The sequence below is a fragment of the Pseudophryne corroboree genome, chromosome 5 (assembly GCF_028390025.1).
Source record: "Pseudophryne corroboree isolate aPseCor3 chromosome 5, aPseCor3.hap2, whole genome shotgun sequence".
Classification (NCBI taxonomy): Eukaryota; Metazoa; Chordata; class Amphibia; order Anura; family Myobatrachidae; genus Pseudophryne; species Pseudophryne corroboree.
The window spans coordinates 541,487,541-541,511,467 of NC_086448.1; the positions used below are offsets into that span (position 1 = coordinate 541,487,541).

The 23,927-nt window shown below is 44.8% G+C and overlaps 1 protein-coding gene across 2 annotated transcripts in view; it reads right to left on the bottom strand.

Annotated features, from left to right (window-relative positions):
* The window catches only part of DTNBP1 (dystrobrevin binding protein 1), a 309,854-nt gene that overhangs the window by 176,922 nt on the left and 109,005 nt on the right, over nucleotides 1-23,927 (bottom strand). For both annotated transcript variants that reach the window (XM_063923203.1, XM_063923204.1), the window contains exon 6: nucleotides 2,427-2,559. In XM_063923203.1, the coding sequence (XP_063779273.1) occupies nucleotides 2,427-2,559 (133 nt within the window). The remainder of the gene's footprint in view (nucleotides 1-2,426; nucleotides 2,560-23,927) is intronic.

The following is a 23,927-nucleotide window of genomic DNA, read 5'->3' on the forward strand; positions in this document are numbered from 1 at the left end:
GAACTACCACTCCTGTATCCAGGAGGGATTGTACAACCAAGTGTAGAGCTTGCGCCTTTAACGGATCCGCAGGGATAACAGTTATGCAAAACTGGCGAGGGGGATGTCTCTTGAAAGAGATTGCGTACCCGTGAGAGACAACTTCCCGCACACAGGTGTCTGAAGTGGTCTTTAACCAAGCCTGAGCCAACTGCAGAAGTCGGCCTGCTACCCTGGGGTCCCCGAGGGCGAGGCCCACCCCGTGATGCAGCAGGCGTGTCTTGTTTGGAAGCAGGCTGACGAGCGACCCAGGTTGTTTAGATTTGGGCTTAGTGGTTTTGGAAGCACGAGTCTGTCGCGGATACGCCTGACCCTTTGCTTTTCCTGGAGGTCGAAAGGAACGAAGGGTGGTACTCTCAGCCTTCGGGACAGAAGGATTAGTATTTGGGAGACACGAAGTCTTGGCAGTAGCCAAGTCAGTCAAAATCTTTTTCAGATCCTCCCCAAATAGGATGTCTCCCTTAAAAGGGAGCAACTCCAAGGTCTTTTTGGAGTACAGGTCCACCTTCCAGGACCTCAACCACATAATTCGACGTGCCAGGATAGACGTAGTAGATGCTTTTGCCACCATTACACCTGCATCAGAGGCCGCCTTCTGAATATAGTGGGAGGATGTGGTAATATAAGACAGATATTGTCTAGCAGTGTCAGAAAAATCCTGAGGCAGCTCATACTCAATTGCCTGAACCCATGCTTCAATATCTTTTGCAGCCAGGAGGCTGCCGTAGTGGGTCTATGTACAGCGCCAGCACATGCAGCATCTACCCCAGCCAATCAAGACTCAAGAAACACTAGAGGGATGAATGTGTATTTAAAAGATGTATGTTTTTGCATTCTCTATTATATAGTGTGTTGTGGATAAGAAGAGGTGGCTTACTGGATGTCCCTTAAAATAGGAGGGTATTGTATGGAATTCTTGGGAGGAACCAGGTATCTGGTGGCCAGTGGTTTTGGAGGGATTTTCAGAGTACATAAAATTCTATTAAGGTGGGTACACACTGGCCAATATATCGGCCGTTCTCTTGAATGGCCGATATATCGCGGGTCCCTCGCCCAGTGTGTTCAGCCGATACGTCTGTGAACTCCGTTGTTCACAGACGTATCGCGTCGGCCCCGCAGCACAGCCGACGGCCAATATATCTACCGATATATTGGCGCGTCGCAGTGTGTGTACGGGAGGTCGGCCGACTGCCCGTACACATGCTGCTGCGGAGGCCGGTGGTGATTGACAGCTGAACTGGGCGGGCGTGTGTACACAACCGCCCAGTTCATGACGTCAGTCCCCGACGGATCGGGCAGTGTGTATGCTCAACACACTGCCCGATCCGTCCATAGATATATCTGCCGATCAATTGATCGGCAGATATATCTACCAGTGTGTACCCACCTTAAAACTTAGCATAAACAAAACATATAAAAACATGAGCATAAAGTACACTAGTCATTAAAGCTGGAGGAATAAGTGACTCCTATTGCAGTCTGTAAAGCAGGCACGTGAAATTTTAAATACTATGATTCGAATTCAATCAATTTCATCCAGAGACCATACATAGACAGCAGAAGGGATTGCTGAACAAAAAGATACAGGGACCAATACTTACTTATGTCTGAGCCCAACTAAGCAACAGCCCCAAAATTTTGAGGGGTATCTCCACCCATTACTACTAATTAGCATTTACTGAGTGTGGGGTAGCTAAAGAATTAAAAAGAAAAAAACCATAACCTAATACTTACATTTCCAAATCCTTCAGCTCAAAAAATTGTAACATCTCATCATCACACAGAGCCTGTTGTGGCTGATAAATGCTGTGGTTACAATGGACGAGCACCTGCGTAGTACCTTAACCAATCAAATCAGCACATTCCACTATTCTACTCACAGTCTAAAGTACTACAATACCTGCTGCAAATAGATTCCAGAGACATGGCACAGGAGAGGATGGTTTCCATCTGGATGCTATTCAGATCTCTCCTGCACAGTAACACAGTATCACGATGACAAGCTCATTGAGTCAATGGGGTGGTCTTCAGTTTGCCGGCTGTCGGGATCCCGGCGCCGGAATACCGACACCTTTTCTCCCTCTTGGGGGTCCACGACCCCCGTAGATGGAGAATAGATAGCGTGGCGAGCGCAGCGGGCCCGCAAGGGGCTTATTTGAGCTTGCCACGCTGTCGGTATTGCCGGCGGTCAGGATTCCGGCGCCGGTATGCTGGCCGCCGGGAGCCCGGCCACCGGCATACCCTACTACACCCGAGTCAATGAACTATGGAACACACAAGCAGGTAAGGTAAGCAGCACTAAAACTAAGGATCAGACTACCAGTGCAATACTCTCATATACACATGCTGGTACATCTGCAGTCAGTGTATATGATCTGGTCACTAACCTTTTCTTTTTCTTGTAGTTCTCTAGCTGCATGTACTGCATGTACTGGAAGCGCTGAAACTCACACTGTTCACATAACTCCTCCAGTTCTGACAGGCGTTTCTCTACATCTTCAAAACTTCCTTCCAGCATAACTGCACAGTGAAAAAAAATGACATATAAAGTAACAGGTAAAATGACTGTAATTATAGACCTGTAATATTTTTTTTATTATTATTTCAAAGCTGGAGACAATGGAAAGCTACAGTACATGTACCCCATGAAATGTTCCTCATTGAGCCACAGTCATTAAAACAAGCAACAGATCGAACGTCTTGCAGAGATGCATAAAAAAGGAAGACAAATACTTATACTGTTCGACTACAATTTCACCACAACCCCCCTTTCACAATCCTGGGACCAACACCACATACTGTAGATCTGAGCCCAGCCCATCAGCCTCATTGCAGAAACCATGTAACAGAACACATAAGAGTGAAGAAACATGGCCATGAGACATCTCTGCCCACTGACAGAGATGTTTTCCAGTTATTATGCATTTTTAATACCCTAATTTGTCATGTTATTCCTTTCATTTTAATTACAACATATGCCAAAAAAGAAATACAAATAAAGGGTACGCTGTAGATCAGAAAGAGAACAAGGGCACTGGGTATGAAATGCAAGCCTGTACAGCACAGAAAGGGATGTTATGCAGTAATAAGCAAGATTTATTATTCTGCTTAGAGCCGTAGACAGATCATAACGACACCTGCATGAAAATGAGGCACAAGCTTGCCATCATTACAGCGTACATAAATTGAACAAATTAATGTGAAGAAAAGAAAAACGACTATCAGAAATGTAATACAATAAAACAAATTGCTCTCATAATAAAGAACGTACTGTCTGCATCCTTTAGAGACTCCCAAGTATACAAACGTTACAGCCCGCAGCGTCGCTTTAGCAATAGAATCACATGCACAGGCCATAGTCTTATGTTTATCTTTATCCTCTATACGAAGAGGATAAAGAATTACATTGTCACTCAAATCCCTACAAACCTCTCTGGCAGACTAAGATAATTAAGACTTTGTGGTTATAATACTGATAAATGGATGTTAAAGCATATAGAACAGTTGACAATGTGTTCCTCTCTAGAACTGCAGCCACAGCAATAACAATTTGTGTATACTCTATGCTCCATAGTTTACTGAGCTTTCAATGTCATTACTTCAATCCACTGTAGAATTTTTTGTTGGACAGGTCCATCAGGCCTTTTTTGCACAATCTTTACAAATGGCTGGAAAAATGCCCTTATGTTGTTTAATTTAATTTTCTACATAATGTAAAACCTGATGGGAATGACCTAACTTTAAGGTCTATTAAAAAATGTTTTTTACTCGAACCATGGTATAAAATGACATTTCATTCTTACAAAAGTTCTTCCTCCTCTTTGCTCTGGTTGCATCGGACTGTCTTCATCAGAACAGTAACCTCTGCAGCCTGGCAGTTGGTGGCCAACTGGAAAGCTCCATGATACCCTTGTGTCAAGCAGTCCATAACTGATAGCTAATACGGAGGACAAGTTGAGAAGTTGCCCATAGCAACCAATCATTTCAGCTATATCTCGTATACTCTATAAAATTAGAGCTAGAATCTGATGGTTTCATCGCTCTCCTCCTGTACTGTTATGAAGAATTGATACATCGCCCCCCTAACTACTGGAACATATGGAACATATGGCCTGTTTCATTAGAAATTCATGCAAATAATTCTGTAAAGTATGGTGACCATGGTTGTGAAATACAACTTGAAACTGTCTTATTTTGCACAATCACTAACACTTTAGGTAAATTTACTAAGATGGGAGTTGCCCATAGCAACCACTCAGATTCCAGATATCTTCTAGAAGGTGCTAGATAAATGAGAAGCAGAATCTGATTGGGCAACATCCCATCTTAAATAGAACTCCCATTTCAGTAAACGTACCCCTTTGTGCCTACCTCAGTTCTGGGACTTCTCTTGGATCATCCTATAATCCCCTCCAGCCCTTTCCCTGTGCTCCCTACTAGTTCTCACCATCCAATTTACTCTCCCACTATAAAATTGGGATGGTGGAGTTGGGGATATATTATATTCACAAACTTATCTTGTGTGCAGGTAACACTGCATGCCATTTTGAATGAACTTGATGCATGTGTTAAATTGGGCCTATAAACTATCAATAAGAACATTGTAAAAATGGCTGCAAAGTGTTAGCAGGAGAACTAAGTAGAAGGCAGGTATGATCTCCGCAACTGCAGCTTCTTGTTGGTCAATGCACACATCCACTCTCTCTCATACAGACTATTAATCACCTGGGGTTGTGACACAAACCATAAGCCTCGAGGAAAAGGCACTGGTGATTCTTATGCCTTCCCGAGGGGCATCAGTAAAGAAACACACAATATTAAAGAAAAAATAATATATATATATATATATATATATATATATGTATATACATATATATATATACACACACACACACACACACACACACACACACTATATAAACAAGTTGTAGGTGGCCCGGCACTACTGTAAGCCTAGAAATAAATGCTGCGGTGCCCTCCAGGTGACTCTAGGTCACAGTATATAGCGTAGGTAGATGGCGGCACTCAGACAGACTCCTCATCATGAATAATCAGGTCATTTATTAGACCACTACAGCCACTGTAGTGGTCTAATAAATGACCTGATTATTCATGATGAGGAGTCTGTCTGAGTGCCGCCATCTACCTACGCTATATATATATATATATATATATATATATATATATATATATATATATCTTTATTTATCTATCCACTTTTGTTTTTTTAATTAAAAAAAAAAAGTTGCTTGATTATCACGTCAATTCCTATATTGAAGGTTTGATTTTTCCTCATTATAGCACAGCGGTGATATTGAAACTTTATAAACAATGGCGGCTCCAGAGGTGAACCTGCAGCACAATCCAAAATTCAAATAGGGGAGCCACACCAATTGCCACTCCAAACATTGGCAGTAGGTGTGACTCCCCTATCTGAATTTTGGACAGCGCTACAGCCGCACCTCTGGAGTCGCCACCGTTTACAATGCACAAATGACGACTCTAGCATGTCTTCCAATGTAAACAGTGAGTCATGTTTTCAAACAACGGATTCATAACAATAATACCACTTAAAATTATTGAGTAATAGTTGTGTTGGAAATTTAAATTCTCCAAGATTAGGCGAGTAGAAAATGTCAGAATGCAAGCTGCTTGAATACAGATGTTCAAAAACAAGTAATGCTATTAACAACAACAACAAGAGAAGGTTTAATCATTTGGGACTAAAAGGAAGACTGTATAGGAGCTGGTACACAAGAAGGCTTGATTCATCAATATGTTATGTATACAGTGCCAGAAGAATACAACGGTTCTGTGTTTTCACCAGCCCAAGGTCAGGCACAGAGATAGAACTTCAACTGTTTATCTCTCATTAGAACATAGAAATGGGCAGTGGGTCACTTTAGCTCAGCTACAGTAATAGCAATACACACAATTCTAAAGGCCCTGCTGTGGGATAATATCCGAAGAAATAATAATCCTAAACGGTAGGGAGCTAAGCAATAGCATTACTGGCTGGTGAAATAGATCACTTAAAATGTTACGGTTTCATACCTCCCAACATGATCCTCTCCAGGAGGGACAGAATGCTCTGCTCCTGGACTTCCCTCTTACTGTATGATTGCCATCACCTGTGCTGAAACACCTTTCTTATCCATTAACCTGTTCAACACAGGTGACAGCAATCATAAATTAAGAGGAAAGTCCAGGAGCAGAGCATGTTGTCCCTACTGGAGAGGGTCATGTTGGGAGGTATGCGGTTTGGTAACTGAAGCAGAATAAATACAGAGGATTATACCACTAAAACAGATCTCATATTTAAATTGAAGGTGAATAATGCAGAACACACCTATAAGCATTACAGTGCCTTAATAACTAAGCAAAGTAGATTTTTTTTAATCTTTTGTATATATTAACTCTGTAAGGTTTTGTTTTACTATGAGACCTACTTTGAGAGAAAGGCTAAACGTAAAAACATGGTTGAGGTATCAAAATAAAGTTCTGACCATGTAGCTGTGCCAATCAAAGAGAGAAATTAGATTTGGGCATTGCAGAGTGACAAAGATCCCATGTAAAGTCTATAGGAGAAGCATGCGCAAGCAATGTAAACATTTGCTCTACCGCTACAGGTATCAAAATAATGGTCTTAACATGTAGATGTACCATTTGTTGGTTAATATGAGTGTTTAAAAAAAAAATTAAATGAAAAAAAAATAAAAAATGAACTATCGATTTTGACTGGTTTCCACTAGTTTTTACGGGTGTGGTATTGAAAGTGGTCGACAGGGTCTTTAGGTCAAAAGGTCGACATGAGTTTTTAATGTTATTTTGGTGTCGTTTTCTTCGTAGAGTGACCGGGAACCCCAAATAGTGCACCGCGTTCGCTCGCCATGCTTCGGGAATGGTGCCTTTGCTCCGCTACCGCTTCGCTCGGCACAGATTACCGTTCCAATCGTAGTCCACGTGGATCGTTAAGTATGAAAAGGTTAAAAAAAAGAAAAAAATTGTGAAAAACTCATGTCGACCTTTTGACCTGTCGACCTAGAACATGTCGACCTAAAGACCCTGTCGACCTAGACACCCTGTCGACCTAGTTACTGTCGACCAATAGTGGTCGACCTAGACATTGTCGACCTAGTTACTGTCGACTTTCAGTCCGGATCCCAGTTTTTACTTTATAGCCTAGCTATTGTCATATCAAAAATGGCAGTGGATATTTAAATCCCCACCACCCACATTGACCCAAATCAAAGCCTTAAAAAAGAAAGTTCTGTCTTCATTACTCAAATGGTCTTAAAGGTAGAAAGTACCTTGAACATCTGAGCATCCTGAATTGTGGATCAAATAGATCATTGCAACCTGGAAAAGGTTGAACAACCATCATCCACTAGTAACACATAAGAAATATGCCTATATCCCGACATGATTGAACAGAGGTTGCAGGCGCTTCCTAGGTTTCATTTTATACCGAATGTAAAAAAATAAACACAAAAGCATACCACTAAGCAATCACTGCAGAACCAATATCTGCTGTTTGGGTATGTGGCATTTTCCAGTGTCAGAACACATTTATGCATAGTTGTCAGCTGTCCCTAATTTCCAGGAACAGTCCCAGGATTTAATGATTTGTCCCTGGGTATTTTTGCCTCTAGAAATGTTCCTATTTCGGTACTGACCAATTACACAGTAAAAAGGTCTGACAGTTAAATGCAATTCTTATATCTTCATATTAATTAGGCTTTAGAAGTTTTGAAAATAATTTCAAGTGCAAAAAATACATAAGCATGAATTTTAGTAAGCATGACACGGTATACAGTGCCTCCAAGGGTACACAGACTTTATTCTGTGTGACATGCTTACATGCATCACTCTGCAGTAAAGCGTACATGGAAAAGATTTAAAAATGTCTGGAACTGTGATCAGTCTCGGGCCGATTCAATTGTTTTTGTTCCCATTTGAGCGCCCAAACCACGGAGTTCACGCACATTTCAGCTCGCAACTCAGGAGGCTGCAAGCTGAAATGTGTGTCCCCGGCTGTACGCGCGGCCGAACAGAGCAACAATTGAAAGGCCATGTTGGGTGCCATCAAGTGGTGGCCAGGGAGACCAACAATTGAACTGGCCTCTCAGTGTCAAACAGAATTCACACATGCCTACTTTTAAAAATCCTATTTAAGTGAGAACACCAAGGCAAAGTGTCCTGTTCTGCCCAGTAGGTGTATCCAGCACCACTAGTTAGAGCATTTAATATAAAATAATAATAATAATAATAATAATAATAATAAGGTTTATCCAACAATGTAATTTCTATAAAACACTCTATGGCAGCTGTGACATGTGTTTATCCTTGGTCAGCTGAGTAGAGAGAGACATAAAGTTACATCCCAGGCAGCATATGAAAAACATACTAACAGGAACATGAGAGGGAAATGTTGGGGCTGCTATGGAGTGCTTCAAGGAAACAAAATGATCAGATGAACATAATTTCTTCTTCAGGTCTCAAAGCATGCAGCAACGTATGGGACGTATTCCAGACATCAGATATGAAGTGATGGGGGGGGAGGGTTATTAAAAAATATATATATTTTGACACTTCCGGTTCCGGGTGCATGGAGTGAGGATCGTGCTCTCTCAGCTCCGCTCCTAGCCCGGCTCACTATCACCCTTTTCACGCTTTTATAGCCTCCACGAGCCAGTCCTGGTTACCGGCGCTACCCTCCAGACTACCAGCATGGACAAATTTGTCTCCTCCTCGCAGCCGCAGCGGTCGTCTCAGCAGACGCTGCGGCAAGTGAAATGTGGCGCCGATACCAACATGGCGCCGGACCTAGAAGCACACGCCGTCTCCCCGGCCAGCAAGAAGTCTGCAGCGGAACTGGGACCAGATGCAGCCCCACAACCTCCTAAGGCCTCTGACGCTCCGCTCACCTATAATGATCTGGTTGACGCCATCACATCCACGGTGGGCCCTCTTTTTACAAAAGCGGTGAGTGATATCACGGCCCAGGTGCAGCAGCTGACCACGAGGGTGTCAGGCAATGAGAACAGAATAGCCTCCATAGCCCATAACTTAGCTGATTTGCAATGTGAGGTTAAGCGTCTGGAAAAAGATAATTATGCTCTCATTAACCGCATGGAGGATATTGAAAATCGTTCGCGACGGAACAATGTGCGTTTGGTCGGGCTGCCCGAATCCCTTAAAGGCCCTGAGCTAGAGACTTTTGTTAAAACCACATTGCCACAGCTCCTGGGCATACAGCAAGCTTGTAGAGATATGGTTATTGAAAGGGTACATCGGGTAGGCCCCCCTCCACGTCCCCATGACTCTCGCCCACGGGTTACATTATTTAAATGCTTAAGCTATACCTATAAGCTTGAAATCTGGAAAGCCTCCAGGAAAATACCTGTCATCAATTGGGAAGGGAAGAAGTTGCGAATCTTTCAGGACTATTCAGCAGAATTATCAAAAGCGAGAAAAGCCTTTTCTCCCATATATTCTCAGCTCGTTGCCAACAAGCAAAAATTTGCCCTGATTTACCCAGCAAAACTCCGTATATTCTATAAAGATAGACACTATGACTTTCTTACTCCAGCTGACGCTGATGATTTTTTGCAGGACACTACTCAGGATCTTACGTCTGACATAACAGATCCATCCCCACAGCAAGATGCACGCTAAGTACATTAATGACTTTAGCATATTTACAAATGGTACCTCACTAGGTCTGAAGTTTGAGATTATTTGGACTGGTTCATGCCCATATCCATGTCTTTGTGACCCGGGCCGGGAAGGAGCTTGCTCCGGGTGTTAAGTTAGGAGTTTCTCCGAATTACCATTACTGTTTTTGTTCTTTTTGTTTGTATGTCCAGAAGTCTAGTACTAAGACACATACTATGTTTAACGCGCGGTGCGCATTTTCTCATTTGGTACTTTATTTACAAATTCTAATGTCTTCTCTGTCTCTGTGTCCCCTTCCCTTTATGTATCTCTCCCCCCCTTTACCCCACCCATATGGTTCACTGAATGCAACGTGTGTGTTTCAATATCCACTTGCTAGATCTGACCCAGCTTTAATACCACTTCACCTTTCTTCACTATGTCTACTCTACGCATAGGTTCCCTGAACGTAGGGGTTTTTAATTCCCCTGCGAAGCGGAGAAAGATTCTGGTTTACCTTAATGCATTGAAATTGAATGTAGTTTTTTTACAGGAGGCGCATCTAATCCCTTCTGAAATGGTAAAGCTACAGATGTTAGGGTGGAAATTACTTGACTTCTCATCGTATAACTCAAAAGCTAGAGGTGTTGCTCTTCTTATAAAAAGTAATATCTCATTCCCATATCGCATCTCAAAATGATTCGGAAGGTAGATACACAATTACAAGGTTATCACTTAATTCTAAGGTATACACCTTTTGCAATGTATATGCTTCTCCTATTTATTCCAAAGAATTTTTCCACACTCTGATTGCTAAATTGACGCCATTTATGGGTGAACCTATGGTGGTCTTTGGGGACTTTAACTTAATCTCAGACACTTCCCTAGATAAAACGTCACCCCCTAAACCTCAGGTTGCTCAAAAAAAATTACCCAGGCTTGGAGTACCACAATTGGCCACACAACTATCCCTAATAGATGCATGGAGATCCACTAACCCCACGTCTAGAGAATATACATGCCTCTCAGCAGCATACCAAATGTTCTCAAGAATTGACTATATTTTAATCTCGCAATCCTTGTTCACAAGAATGTCCTCAGCTGTAATTGAACCCATATCTGTCTCAGACCATGCCCTTCTTAGATTAGACATCGCATTGTCTGATGAACAATCCTCCCACTCCACTTGGCGTTTTCCAACCCACCTTCTCTCTTCTAAGGATTTTAAATCAATGTTGGTGGATAGCTGGAGAGATTTTGCAGTGAATAATAGTGAATACGCAGCTACTAACCCCCCACTTTATTGGCAGACGGCTAAAACAGTTCTCAGAGGCAACATAGTGTCCTATGTATCTAGGTTGAACAAGGCATATGCAGCTACTTACTTATCCTTACAATCCTCCCTTACCACCACATACTCAGCATTCCAACGAGTCCCATCCTTAACGAACAAGCATAAATATATACAGGCAAAAACTCACTTTGATGAGTTTCTCCACAAAAGAGGAAATAAATCTCTCTATAGAATTAATTACCGATATCATCGTTTTGGGAATAAGACAGGTAGTCTCCTTACTAATATTCTGAATGGCTCTAGGTCGTCTGTAGCGGTGCACCCTCTCAGGAGAAGGGATGGGACCCTCACCGCTTCTAATAAACAAATAGTTGATGAAATGCCTCAATTCTATACTGACCTCTACTCTGCCTCTTCTTCTTCTCTATCCCCTCCATCTGTATCTCTCGAAAATCAGGATTTTCCATGGTCCACCATCTCTGAGGAGATGAGTGCAACATTGATTGCACCGGTTACTCCCAAGGAGGTCTCTCAAATTATATCATCCCTTAAGGCCACCAAAGCCCCTGGGCCAGATGGATTTGGAGGCAGCTTTTATAAGGCACTTCACTCAGAAATTTTGTCCACACTAGTAGACTCATTTAACCATATACTAATGTCCGAATCAATCCCACTGTATTTTAACAATGCATATATCAAATTACTACCTAAACCTGGCCGAGATCTATCTTTACCAGGTTCATATAGGCCAATCTCACTACTTAATTCCGACTACAAAATATTAACCAAACTCCTAGCCAATAGATTAAAAAATGTCCTCCCATCCATTATACATTCTGACCAGACTGGATTTATCCAGGGTCGGCACTCGGTTCTTAATGTTCGGAAGGTGATAGCAGCGATTCAAATCTTACAAAATTCCATTGGAGACTCCGCCTCTGGCGTGGTGGTATCAATGGACGCGGAGAAAGCCTTCGACCTGGTACTGTGGCCCCATTTATTTGACTCCTTATCTCGATTTGGCTTTCCCTCTGTATTTATTTCATATATCAAACTTTTATATAACAACTCAACTTCCCAAATCCTGTGTAATGGACAAATTTCTACTTGCTTCCTCATTAATAAAGGTACCAGGCAAGGCTGCCCTCTCTCCCCTCTATTATTTGCCATTGCCATTTAACCCCTTGCCATAGCACTTCGCTACTCTCCTGAATTTAAAGGTATTCGGATCTCCTCTCAGGAAATCAAGATTTCACTTTTCGCAGACGATATGCTGCTGTATGTTTCTGACCCCCTACGCTCCCTTCCGCTCATTCTGGATATGATTTCTGATTTTGGAACATTTTCTGGACACAAAATTAATGTGGACAAATCTGAAATTTTACCCATTGGCACTTACTCTTTAGATCTTCAGTCTTCTGATGTATTTTCAAAATTTCGGATTTCATCATGTATCAAATACTTGGGCATTCATATCCCCAATAAGGTAGATAAACTATATACTCTGAATTTCACTCCCTTGATTCGTAAGGTTACATCCCTCCTGCATACATGGACATCCCAAACTCTCTCCCTATTGGGCAGAGCCGCTGCAGTTAAATCAATAATTTTCCCAAAACTTTTTTATGCTATTCAAATGCTGCCCATTGCCTTGTCCAACAGAAATATACTACTTATAAAATCCTCTATATCCTCCTTCCTATGGAAAGGGAAAAGGCCTCGTCTGGCCTATAATAAATTGACCCTGCCAAAACTCCACGGAGGTCTGGGCATACCTGACTTTAAAGCTTACACTTTAGCTGTTTTTTATAGGTATGCCAGTGATTGGCTACTGTCGCAGTCTACTTACACTGACAACTCACTAGATCTGGCTGTCTTTCACCCCTACTCTCCGGCTGCCCTGCTGCATCTTAAAGCATCCGAAATTCCCAAGGTTGTATACACAAATATTCTATTCAAAGATACACACTTCTGCTGGATTAGTCGGCATAAAAAAATTTGGAGAGAACTTTAAATACTCTCCCTATCTCACCATTTGGAGTAATCCGTGTTTTTCCCCTTCAATTTATAACCCCACCTATCAGGAGTGGAAGAAAAAAGGCATTCTTCTTGTGAGCAAGGTTTTCGACCCTGGGGGCACTATGCCCTTCCCTTCATTTCATGATTTATAACAATCCTTTACACTTCCCAACAGTCATTTTTATTTCTACTAGCAACTCAGGCATTACATACAATCTTTCCCTCCACCTTCTACACCCTCCAAGGCCATGAATATTCTTCTTAAGATTTTACAAGCTAATATGCATAGAGCATACAAGGTTAAACATATATATATTCCCTTAACGGATGGTAGGCTCACGACTACTCTGCACTCCGATAATGTTCTATCATCCTGGAGACTAGATATCTCACCGTTTCCGGATAATTCAGTCCAAGTCCTTGATACATACACTAAGTCCTACAAAATCCTCAGATCCGCATATTTGCAAGAAGTACATTTCCGTTTTTTTACACAGAGCATATATAACACCGGCACAACGAAAGTATATGTTATCCTCTGAAACAGGGTGCTGTATTAAATGCGGGATGGAAAATGCTAAGTTTCTCCACTGTTTCTGGGGCTGTTCAAAAATATACAGGTTCTGGAATAAAATCCTTCTGTATTTACAGTCTATTATTGGTATGCGGTTGCTGGCGGATCCAATGGCACGTCTCCTACTTAATTTTAATACTTGGGCCTTGGACAAAGATACTGGGAAAATCATACCTTTCCTTGTGACAGTGTTAACTCTAGCTAAGAAACTTATATTAATTCATTGGGTGAAAAAAACAGCTCCCACTGTTCATGAACTCAAAAAATAAGAATTTACTCACCGGTAATTCTATTTCTCGTAGTCCGTAGTGGATGCTGGGGACTCCGTAAGGACCATGGGGAATAGACGGGCTCCGCAGGAGACTGGGCACTCTATAGAAAGATTTAGGACTATCTGGTGTGCACTGGCTCCTCCCCCTATGACCCTCCTCCAAGCCTCAGTTAGGAACTGTGCCCGGAAGAGCTGACACAAAAAGGAAGGATTTTTGAATCCCGGGTAAGACTCATACCAGCCACACCAATCACACCATATAACATGTGATAGGAACCCCGGTTAACAGTATGATAACAAATGGAGCCTCTGAATAGATGGCTCACAACAAAACCCGATTTTTGTAACAATAACTATGTACAGGTATTGCAGACAATCCGCACTTGGGATGGGCGCCCAGCATCCACTACGGACTACGAGAAATAGAATTACTGGTGAGTAAATTCTTATTTTCTCTGACGTCCTAGTGGATGCTGGGGACTCCGTAAGGACCATGGGGATTATACCAAAGCTCCCAAACGGGCGGGAGAGTGCGGATGACTCTGCAGCACCGAATGAGAGAATTCCAGGTCCTCCTCAGCCAGGGTATCAAATTTGTAGAATTTTGCAAACGTGTTTGCCCCCAACCAAGTAGCTGCTCGGCAAAGTTGTAAAGCCGAGACCCCTCAGGCAGCCGCCCAAGATGAGCCCACCTTCCGTGTGGAATGGGCTTTTACAGATTTAGGCTGCGGTAAGCCTACCGCAGAATGCGCCAGCTGAATAGTGCTACAAATCCAGCGCGCAATAGACTGCTTAGAAGCAGGAGCACCCAGCTTGGTGGGTGCATACAGGATAAACAGCGAGTCAGTCTTTCTGACTCCAGCCATCCTGGAAATATAAATTTTTAGGGCCCTGACTACGTCCAACAACTTGGAATCCTCCAAGTCCCTAGTAGCCGCAGGCACCACAATAGGTTGGTTCAAGTGAAAAGCTGAGACCACCTTTGGGAGAAACTGAGGACGAGTCCTCAATTCTGCCCTATCCATATGGAAAATCAGATAAGGGCTTTTACAAGACAAAGCCGCCAATTCTGAAACCCGCCTGGCCGACGCCAGGGCCAACAGCATGACCACTTTCCACGCGAGATATTTTAAATCCACAGTCTTAAGTGGTTCGAACCAATGTGATTTCAGGAATGCCAAAACCACATTGAGATCCCAAGGTGCCACTGGGGGCACAAAAGGAGGCTGAATATGCAGTACTCCTTTGACAAAAGTCTGAACTTCAGGCAGTGAAGCCAGTTCTTTCTGGAAGAAAATCGACAGAGCCGAAATCTGGACCTTTATGGACCCCAATTTAGGGCCCAACGTCACCCCTGCTTGCAGGAAGTGCAGGAATCGACCCAGTTGAAATTCCTCCGTCGGGGCCTTCATGGCCTCACACCAAGCAACATATTTTCGCCAAATGCGGTGATAATGTCTTGCGGTGACATCCTTCCTGGCTTTGATCAGGGTAGGGATGACTTCCTCCGGAATACCCTTTTCCTTCAGGATCCGGTGTTCAACCGCCATGCCGTCAAACGCAGCCGCGGTAAGTCTTGGAACAGACAGGGTCCCTGCTGCAGCAGGTCTTGTCTGAGCGGCAGAGGCCAAGGGTCCTCTGTAAGCATCTCTTGAAGTTCCGGGTACCAAGCTCTTCTTGGCCAATCCGGAACCACGAGTATGGTTTTCACTCCTCGCCTTCTTATTATTCTCAGTACCTTGGGTATGAGAGGTAGAGGAGGAAACACATAAACCGACTGGTACACCCATGGTGTCACTAGAGCGTCCACCGCTATCGCCTGAGGGTCTCTTGACCGGGCGCAATATCTTTTCAACTTCTTGTTGAGGCGGGACGCCATCATGTCTACCTGTGGTTTTTCCCACCGGTTGACCAGCATTTGGAAGACTTCTGGATGAAGTCCCCATTCTCCCGGGTGGAGGTCGTGCCTGCTGAGGAAGTCTGCTTCCCAGTTGTCCACTCCCGGAATGAACACTGCCGTCAGTGCTAACACATGATTCTCTGCCCATCTGAGAATCCTTGTGGCTTCTGCCATCGCCATCCTGCTTCTCGTGCCGCCCTGTCTGTTTACATGGGCGACCGCCGTGATGTTGTCTGACTGGATCAGTACCGGCTGGTTTTGAAGCAGGGGTCTTGCCTGGCTTAGGGCATTGTAAATGGCCCTTAGCTCCAGGATATTTATGTGAAGAGAAATCTCCTGATTTGACCACAGTCCTTGGAAATGTCTTCCTTTTGTGACTGCCCCCCAGCCCCGAAGGCTGGCATCCGTGGTCACCAGGACCCAGTCCTGTATTCCGAATCTGCGGCCCTCTAGTAGATGAGCCCTCTGCAGCCACCACAGCAGCGACACCCTGGTTCTGGCCGATAGGGTTATCCGCTGTTGCATCTAGAGATGGGACCCGGACCATTTGTCCAACAGGTCCCACTGGAACGTCCTTGCGTGGAACCTTCTGAATGGAATTGCTTCGTACGAAGCTACCATTTTTCCCAGGACTCGTGTGCATTGATGTACCGACACTTTTCCTGGTTTTAGGATGTCTCTGACCAGAGATGACAATTCCTCGGCTTTTTCCAGTGGAAGAAACACTCTTTTCTGGTCTGTGTCCAGAATCATTCCCAGGAACAGAAGACGTGTCGTCGGGACCAGCTGTGACTTTGGAATATTGAGAATCCAGCCGTGCTGTTGTAGCACTTCCTGAGAAAGTGCCACCCCCACTATCAACTGTTCTTTGGACCTCGCCTTTATCAGATCATCGTCCAAGTACGGGATAATTAAAACTCCCTTCTTGCGAAGGAGTATCATCATTTCGGCCATTACCTTGGTAAAGACCCTCGGTGCCGTGGATAACCCAAACGGCAGCGTCTGGAACTGATAGTGACAGTCCTGTACCACAAATCTGAGGTACTCCTGGTGCGGAGGGTAAATGGGGACATGCAGGTACGCATCCTTGATGTCCAGGGATACCATGTAATCCCCCTCCTCCAGGCTCGCAATAACCGCCCTGAGCGATTCCATCTTGAACTTGAACCTTTTGATATAAGTGTTCAAGGCTTTTAAATTTAAGATGGGTCTCACCGAACCGTCCGGTTTCGGTACCACAAACATTGTGGAGTAGTAACCCTTTCCTTGCTGAAGGAGGGGTACCTTGACAATCACTTTCTGTGAATACAGTTTTTGAATAGCCACCATCACTGCCTCCCTGGCAGAGGCAGTTGCCGGCAAGGCAGATTTTAGGAAACGGCGGGGGGGAGACGTCTCGAATTCCAGCCTGTACCCCTAAGATACTACTTGAAGGACCCAGGGATCCACTTGTGAGAGAGCCCACTGTGTGCTGAAAAACCTGAGACGTGCCCCCACCGTTCCCGATTCCGCCTGAGCAGCCCCAGCGTCATGCTGTGGACTTACCGGACGCAGGGGAGGACTTCTGCTCCTGGGAACTAGCTGTGTGCTGCAGTTTTTTCCCCCTTCCTCTGCCCCTCGGCAGAAAGGATGAGCCTCTAGCCCGCTTAGTTTTCTGGGGCCGAAAGGACTGTACCTGATAATACGGTGCTTTCTTTTGCTGTGGGGTAGCCTGTGGCAAAAAAGTCGATTTCCCAGCAGTAGCTGTGGAAACGAGGTCTGAAAGACCTTCCCCAAAAAGTTCCACCCCTTTATAGGGTAAAACTTCCATGTGCCGCTTGGAGTCGGCATCACCTGACCATTGCCTAGTCCATAACCCCCGTCTGGCGGCAATGGACATAGCGCTTATTTTTGATGCCAGCCGGCAAATATCCCTCTGTGCATGTATAAGACCGCGTCTTTTATATGGTCAATCGTTAGCAAAATATTGTCCCTATCCATGGTATCAATGTTTTCCGACAGGGAGTCTGACCACGCAGCTGCAGCACTGCACATCCAAGCTGATGCAAAAGCGGGTCTCAATATAATGCCAGTGTGTGTGTATATAGCTTTTAGGGTACTTTCCTGCTTTCTATCAGCAGGTTCTTTTAGGGCGGCCGTATCCGTAGACGGTAGTGCCACCTTCTTTGATAAGCGTGTCAGTGCTTTATCTACCCTAGGGGGTGTTTCCCAGCGTGACCTATCCTCTGGCGGGAAAGGGTACGCAGCCATTAACCGTTTAGAAATGATCAATTTCTTATCTGGGGAAGTCCACGCTTCCTCACACACCTCATTTCATTCGTCAGATGCAGGAAAAACTACTGGTAGTTTTTTCTCACCAAACATAATACCCTTTTTTGTGGTACCTGGGGTATCAGAAATGTGTAATACATTTTTCATAGCCTCAATCATATAACGGGTGGATCTATTGGAGGGTACACACGTCTCATCATCGTCGACACTTGAGTCGGTATCCGTGTCGACATCTGTATCTGTCATCTGAGGTAGCGGGCGTTTTATAGCCCCTGATGACATTTGAGACGCTTGGACAGGCACAAGCTGAGTAGCCGGCTGTCCTATGTCGTCATACCTTTTATGTAAGGAGCTGACACTATCACGTAATTCCTTCCATAAGTCCATCCACACTGGTGTCGACCCCGCAGGGGGTGACATCACATTCACAGGCATTTGCTCCGCCTCCACATCATTATCCTCATCATACATGTCGACACAGCAGTACCGACACACAGCAGACACACAGGGAATGCTCTTACAGAGGACAGGACCCCACAAAGCCCTTTGGGGAGACAGAGGGAGAGTATGCCAGCACACACCAGGGCGCTATATAACACAGGGATATCACTATACAGAGTGTTTTCCCCTATAGCTGCCTATAATATATATATATATATATATATATATATATATATATATATATATACTGCGCCTAAATTGTGCCCCCCCTCTCTTTTTTACCCTTTCTGTAGTGCAGGACTGCAGGGGAGAGCCAGGGAGCTTCCTTCCAGCAGAGCTGTGAGGGAAAAATGGCGCCAGTGTGCTGAGGGAGTTGGCTCCGCCCCTTTTTCGGCGGGCTTTCTCACGCTATTTTATCGTTTCTGGCAGGGGTTAATATACACCTATATAGCCTCTGGGGCTATATATGGTGTTAGTTTTGCCAGCCAAGGTGTTACTATTGCTGCTCAGGGCGCCCCCCCCCCAGCGCCCTGCACCCATCAGTGACCGCAGTGTGTGGTGTGCATGAGGAGCAATGGCGCACAGCTGCAGTGCTGTGCGCTACCTTGGAGAAGACAGAAGTCTTCAGCCGCCGATTTTCCGGACCACCTTCTTGTTTCTGGCTCTGTAAGGGGGACGGCGGCGCGGCTCCGGGAACGGACGACGAGGTCGGGTCCTGTGTTCGATCCCTCTGGAGCTAATGGTGTCCAGTAGCCTAAGAAGCCCAAGCTACCACCACTTAGGTAGGTTCGCTTCTTCTCCCCTTAGTCCCTCGGTGCAGTGAGCCTGTTGCCAGCAGGTCTCACTGAAAATAAAAAACCTAAACTATACTTTCTTCTAGGAGCTCAGGAGAGCCCCTAGTGTGCATCCAGCTCGGCCGGTTACAGAAATCTAACTGAGGCTTGGAGCATGGTCATAGGGGGAGGAGCCAGTGCACACCAGATAGTCCTAAATCTTTCTATAGAGTGCCCAGTCTCCTGCGCAGCGCGTCTATTCCCCATGGTCCTTACGGAGTCCCCAGCATCCACTAGGACGTCAGAGAAATAAACTATTGCAAATACTTTATTTTGATATTAGATCCATCCTTCTGAATGAAGACATTTCGATGTCGTCCTTCCATAAAAAATGGGATTTATTTATCTCAACCTTAGACACACACTCTCGAAGCTTAATTACTCAATACTTAGGTTCTCATGACATGTATAGAGCGGTAGGCATGCTTTTGATCCCGCCGGCAACCATTTCATAAATGTATTTATCCATGATCTAAACACTGCATTGTTCAGTAAAAGTGCATTATCTTTATGTATCCTGTACCCTGAAATGTATGTGCATCACATTAAGCCTTCACCTAATCAACAGTGGGTCAACTAGCTATACCTGTCTCAATGCAAAACTAAGGATATAGATAACACTATACGACTCAACCCTGCCTGTTATAATATTTCCTCCCCCCCCTTCCACCCCTCGCTGCGTCTGTCATGTATGTGCATCTTCCTACTCTTCTCTATCCTCTGATACGTTCTCACTGTATTTGATTGCAAATCTGAATTGAATATCTTATAAATCTTTGAAAAAACTAATAAAAAGATATTTGAAAAAAAATAAAAAAAAAATATATATATATATATTATGCACAAATCATTTTATAGAGCAATTGTTTGTAAAGACTCCATTTCAAACTGTCCTTTGAATGAATGTGCCAACTGTATCTCATGTCTCTTACTCATAACTCTGTGAAAGGACTTCTCTGATGAGCTCTCCTCACATTTTTAATTCTCAGTTCTGAAATTCACCCTATTTCTTCCCCATTTGCCTCCCACTAAGCCCCAACTTCCCTAATCTATAAGAAAAGATAAACAATTGTATTATAGTTATATTATAAACCAATTGCTTTTTGGAATTAACATAACACGTCTTCAATCTTCTAATCAGTCATTCAGCCTATTTTTCGCCATTCACTCTGCAGTTTTTATATCGTCTTGTGCACCCCACTATACATGGACCAGAGAAAGCAAAGGAGAGAGTGTTGTCTGAGCAGATTAGAAAGAAAATGACAAACATGTTAAAATTTAAAAGCTCCAAGACCATGTCGAAGCAGCTTGAAGTTCCTGTGACTATAGTTGAAAAATAAGAATTTACTTACCGATAATTCTATTTCTCGTAGTCCGTAGTGGATGCTGGGGACTCCGTAAGGACCATGGGGAATAGCGGCTCCGCAGGAGACTGGGCACAAAAGTAACGCTTTAGAACTACCTGGTGTGCACTGGCTCCTCCCCCCATGACCCTCCTCCAAGCCTCAGTTAGGATACTGTGCCCGGACGAGCGTACACAATAAGGAAGGATTTTGAATCCCTGGTAAGACTCATACCAGCCACACCAATCACACCGTACAACCTGTGATCTGAACCCAGTTAACAGCATGATAACAGAGGAGCCTCTAGAAAAGATGGCTCACTACAGCAATAACCCGATTTTTTGGTAACAATAACTATGTACCAGTATTGCAGACAATCCGCACTTGGGATGGGCGCCCAGCATCCACTACGGACTACGAGAAATAGAATTATCGGTAAGTAAATTCTTATTTTCTCTAACGTCCTAAGTGGATGCTGGGGACTCCGTAAGGACCATGGGGATTATACCAAAGCTCCCAAACGGGCGGGAGAGTGCGGATGACTCTGCAGCACCAAATGAGAGAACTCCAGGTCCTCCTCAGCCAGGGTATCAATTTTGTAGAATTTTACAAACGTATTTGCTCCTGACCAAGTAGCTGCTCGGCAAAGTTGTAAAGCCGAGACCCCTCGGGCAGCCGCCCAAGATGAGCCCATCTTCCTTGTGGAGTGGGCATTTACAGATTTTTGGCTGTGGCAGGCCTGCCACAGAATGTGCAAGCTGAATTGTACTACAAATCCAACGAGCAATAGTCTGCTTAGAAGCAGGAGCACCCAGCTTGTTGGGTGCATACAGGATAAACAGCGAGTCAGATTTTCTGACTCCAGCCGTCCTGGAAACATATTTTCAGGGCCCTGATAACGTCTAGCAACTTGGAGTCCTCCAAGTCCCTAGTAGCCGCAGGCACCACAATAGGTTGGTTCAGGTGAAACGCTGAAACCACCTTAGGGAGAAACTGAGGACGAGTCCTCAATTCCGCCCTGTCCGAAAGGAAAATCAGATAAGGGCTTTTACAGGATAAAGCCGCCAATTCTGACACGCGCCTGGCCCAGGCCAGGGCCAACAGCATGACCACTTTCCATGTGAGATATTTTAACTCCACAGATTTAAGTGGTTCAAACCAATGTGACTTTTGGAACCCACAAACTACATTGAGATCTCAAGGTGCCACTGGAGGCACAAAAGGAGGCTGTATATGCAGTACCCCTTTTACAACGTCTGAACTTCAGGGACTGAAGCTAGTTCTTTTTGGAAGAAAATTGACAGGGCCGAAATTTGAACCTTAATGGACCCCAATTTCAGGCCCATAGACACTCCTGTTTGCAGGAAATGTAGGAATCGACCCAGTTGAATTTCCTCCGTCGGGCCTTACTGGCCTCGCACCACGCAACATATTTTCGCCAAATGCGGTGATAATGTTTTTCGGTTACATCCGTCCTGGCTTTGATCAGGATAGGGATAACTTCATCCGGAATGCCTTTTTTCCTTCAGGATCCGGCGTTCAACCGCCATGCCGTCAAACGCAGCCGCGGTAAGTCTTGGAACAGACAGGGTCCTTGCTGGAGCAGGTCCCTTCTTAGAGGTAGAGGCCACGGATCCTCCGTGAGCATCTCTTGAAGTTCCGGTTACCAAGTCCTTCTTGGCCAATCCGGAGCCACGAATATAGTGCTTACTCCTCTCCATCTTATCAATCTCAGTACCTTGGGTATGAGAGGCAGATGAGGGAACACATACACTGACTGGTACACCCACGGTGTTACCAGAGCGTCTACAGCTATTGCCTGAGGGTCCCTTGACCTGGCGCAATACCTGTCGAGTTTTTCCCAACGGTTTATAATCATGTGGAAGACTTCTGGGTGAAGTCCCCACTCTCCCGGGTGGAGGTCGTGTCTGCTGAGGAAGTCTGCTTCCCAGTTGTCCACTCCCGGAATTGCTGACAGTGCTATCACATGATTTTCCGCCCAGCGAAGAATCCTTGCAGCTTCTGCCATTGCCCTCCTGCTTCTTGTGCCACCCTGTCTGTTTACGTGGGTGACTGCCGTGATGTTGTCCGACTGGATCAACACCGGCTGACCTTGAAGCAGAGGTCTTGCTAAGCTTAGAGCATTGTAAATGGCCCTTAGCTTCAGGCTATTTATGTGAAGTGATGTCTCCAGGCTTGACCATAAGCCCTGGAAATTCCTTCCCTGTGTGACTGCTCCCCAGCCTCGCAGGCTGGCATCCGTGGTCACCAGGACCCAGTCCTGAATGCCAAATCTGCGGCCCTCTAGAAGATGAGCACTCTGCAACCAACACAGGAGGGACACCCTTGTTCTTGGTGACAGGGTTATCCGCTGATGCATCTGAAGATGCGACCCGGACCATTTGTCCAGCAGGTCCCACTGGAAAGTTCTTGCGTGGAATCTGCCGAATGGGATTGCTTCGTAGGAAGCCACCATTTTACCCAGAACCCTTGTGCATTGATGCACTGAGACTTGGCTCGGTTTTAGGAGGTTCCTGACTAGCTCGGATAACTCCCTGGCTTTCTCCTCCGGGAGAAACACCTTTTTCTGGACTGTGTCCAAGATCATCCCTAGGAACAGAAGACGAGTCGTCGGAACCAGCTGCGATTTTGGAATATTGAGAATCCAATCGTGCTGCCGCAACACTACCTGAGATAGTGCTACACCGACCTCCAACTGTTCCCTGGATCTTACCCTTATCAGGGAATCGTCCAAGTAAGGGATAACTAAAATTCCCTTCCTTCGAAGGAATATCATCATTTCGGCCATTACCTTGGTAAAGACCCGGGGTGCCGTGGACCATCCACACGGCAGCGTCTGAACTGATAGTGACAGTTCTGTACCATAAACCTGAGGTACCCTTGGTGAGAAGGGTAAATTTGGACATGAAGGTAAGCATCCTCGATGTCCCGAGATATCATGTAGTCCCCTTCTTCCAGGTTCGCAATCACTGCTCTGAGTGACTCAATCTTGAATTTGAACCTCTGTATGTAAGTGTTCAAAGATTTTAGATTTAGAATCGGTCTCACCGAGCCGTCCGGCTTCGGTACCACAACAGTGTGGAATAATACCCCGTTCCCTGCTGCAGGAGGGGTACCTTGATTATCACCTGCTGGGAATACAGCTTGTGAATAGCTTCCAAAACTGTCTCCCTGTCAGAAGGAGACATCGGTAAAGCCGACTTTAGGAAACGGCGAGGGGGAGACGTCTCGAATTCTAATTTGTACCCATGAGATATCACCTGA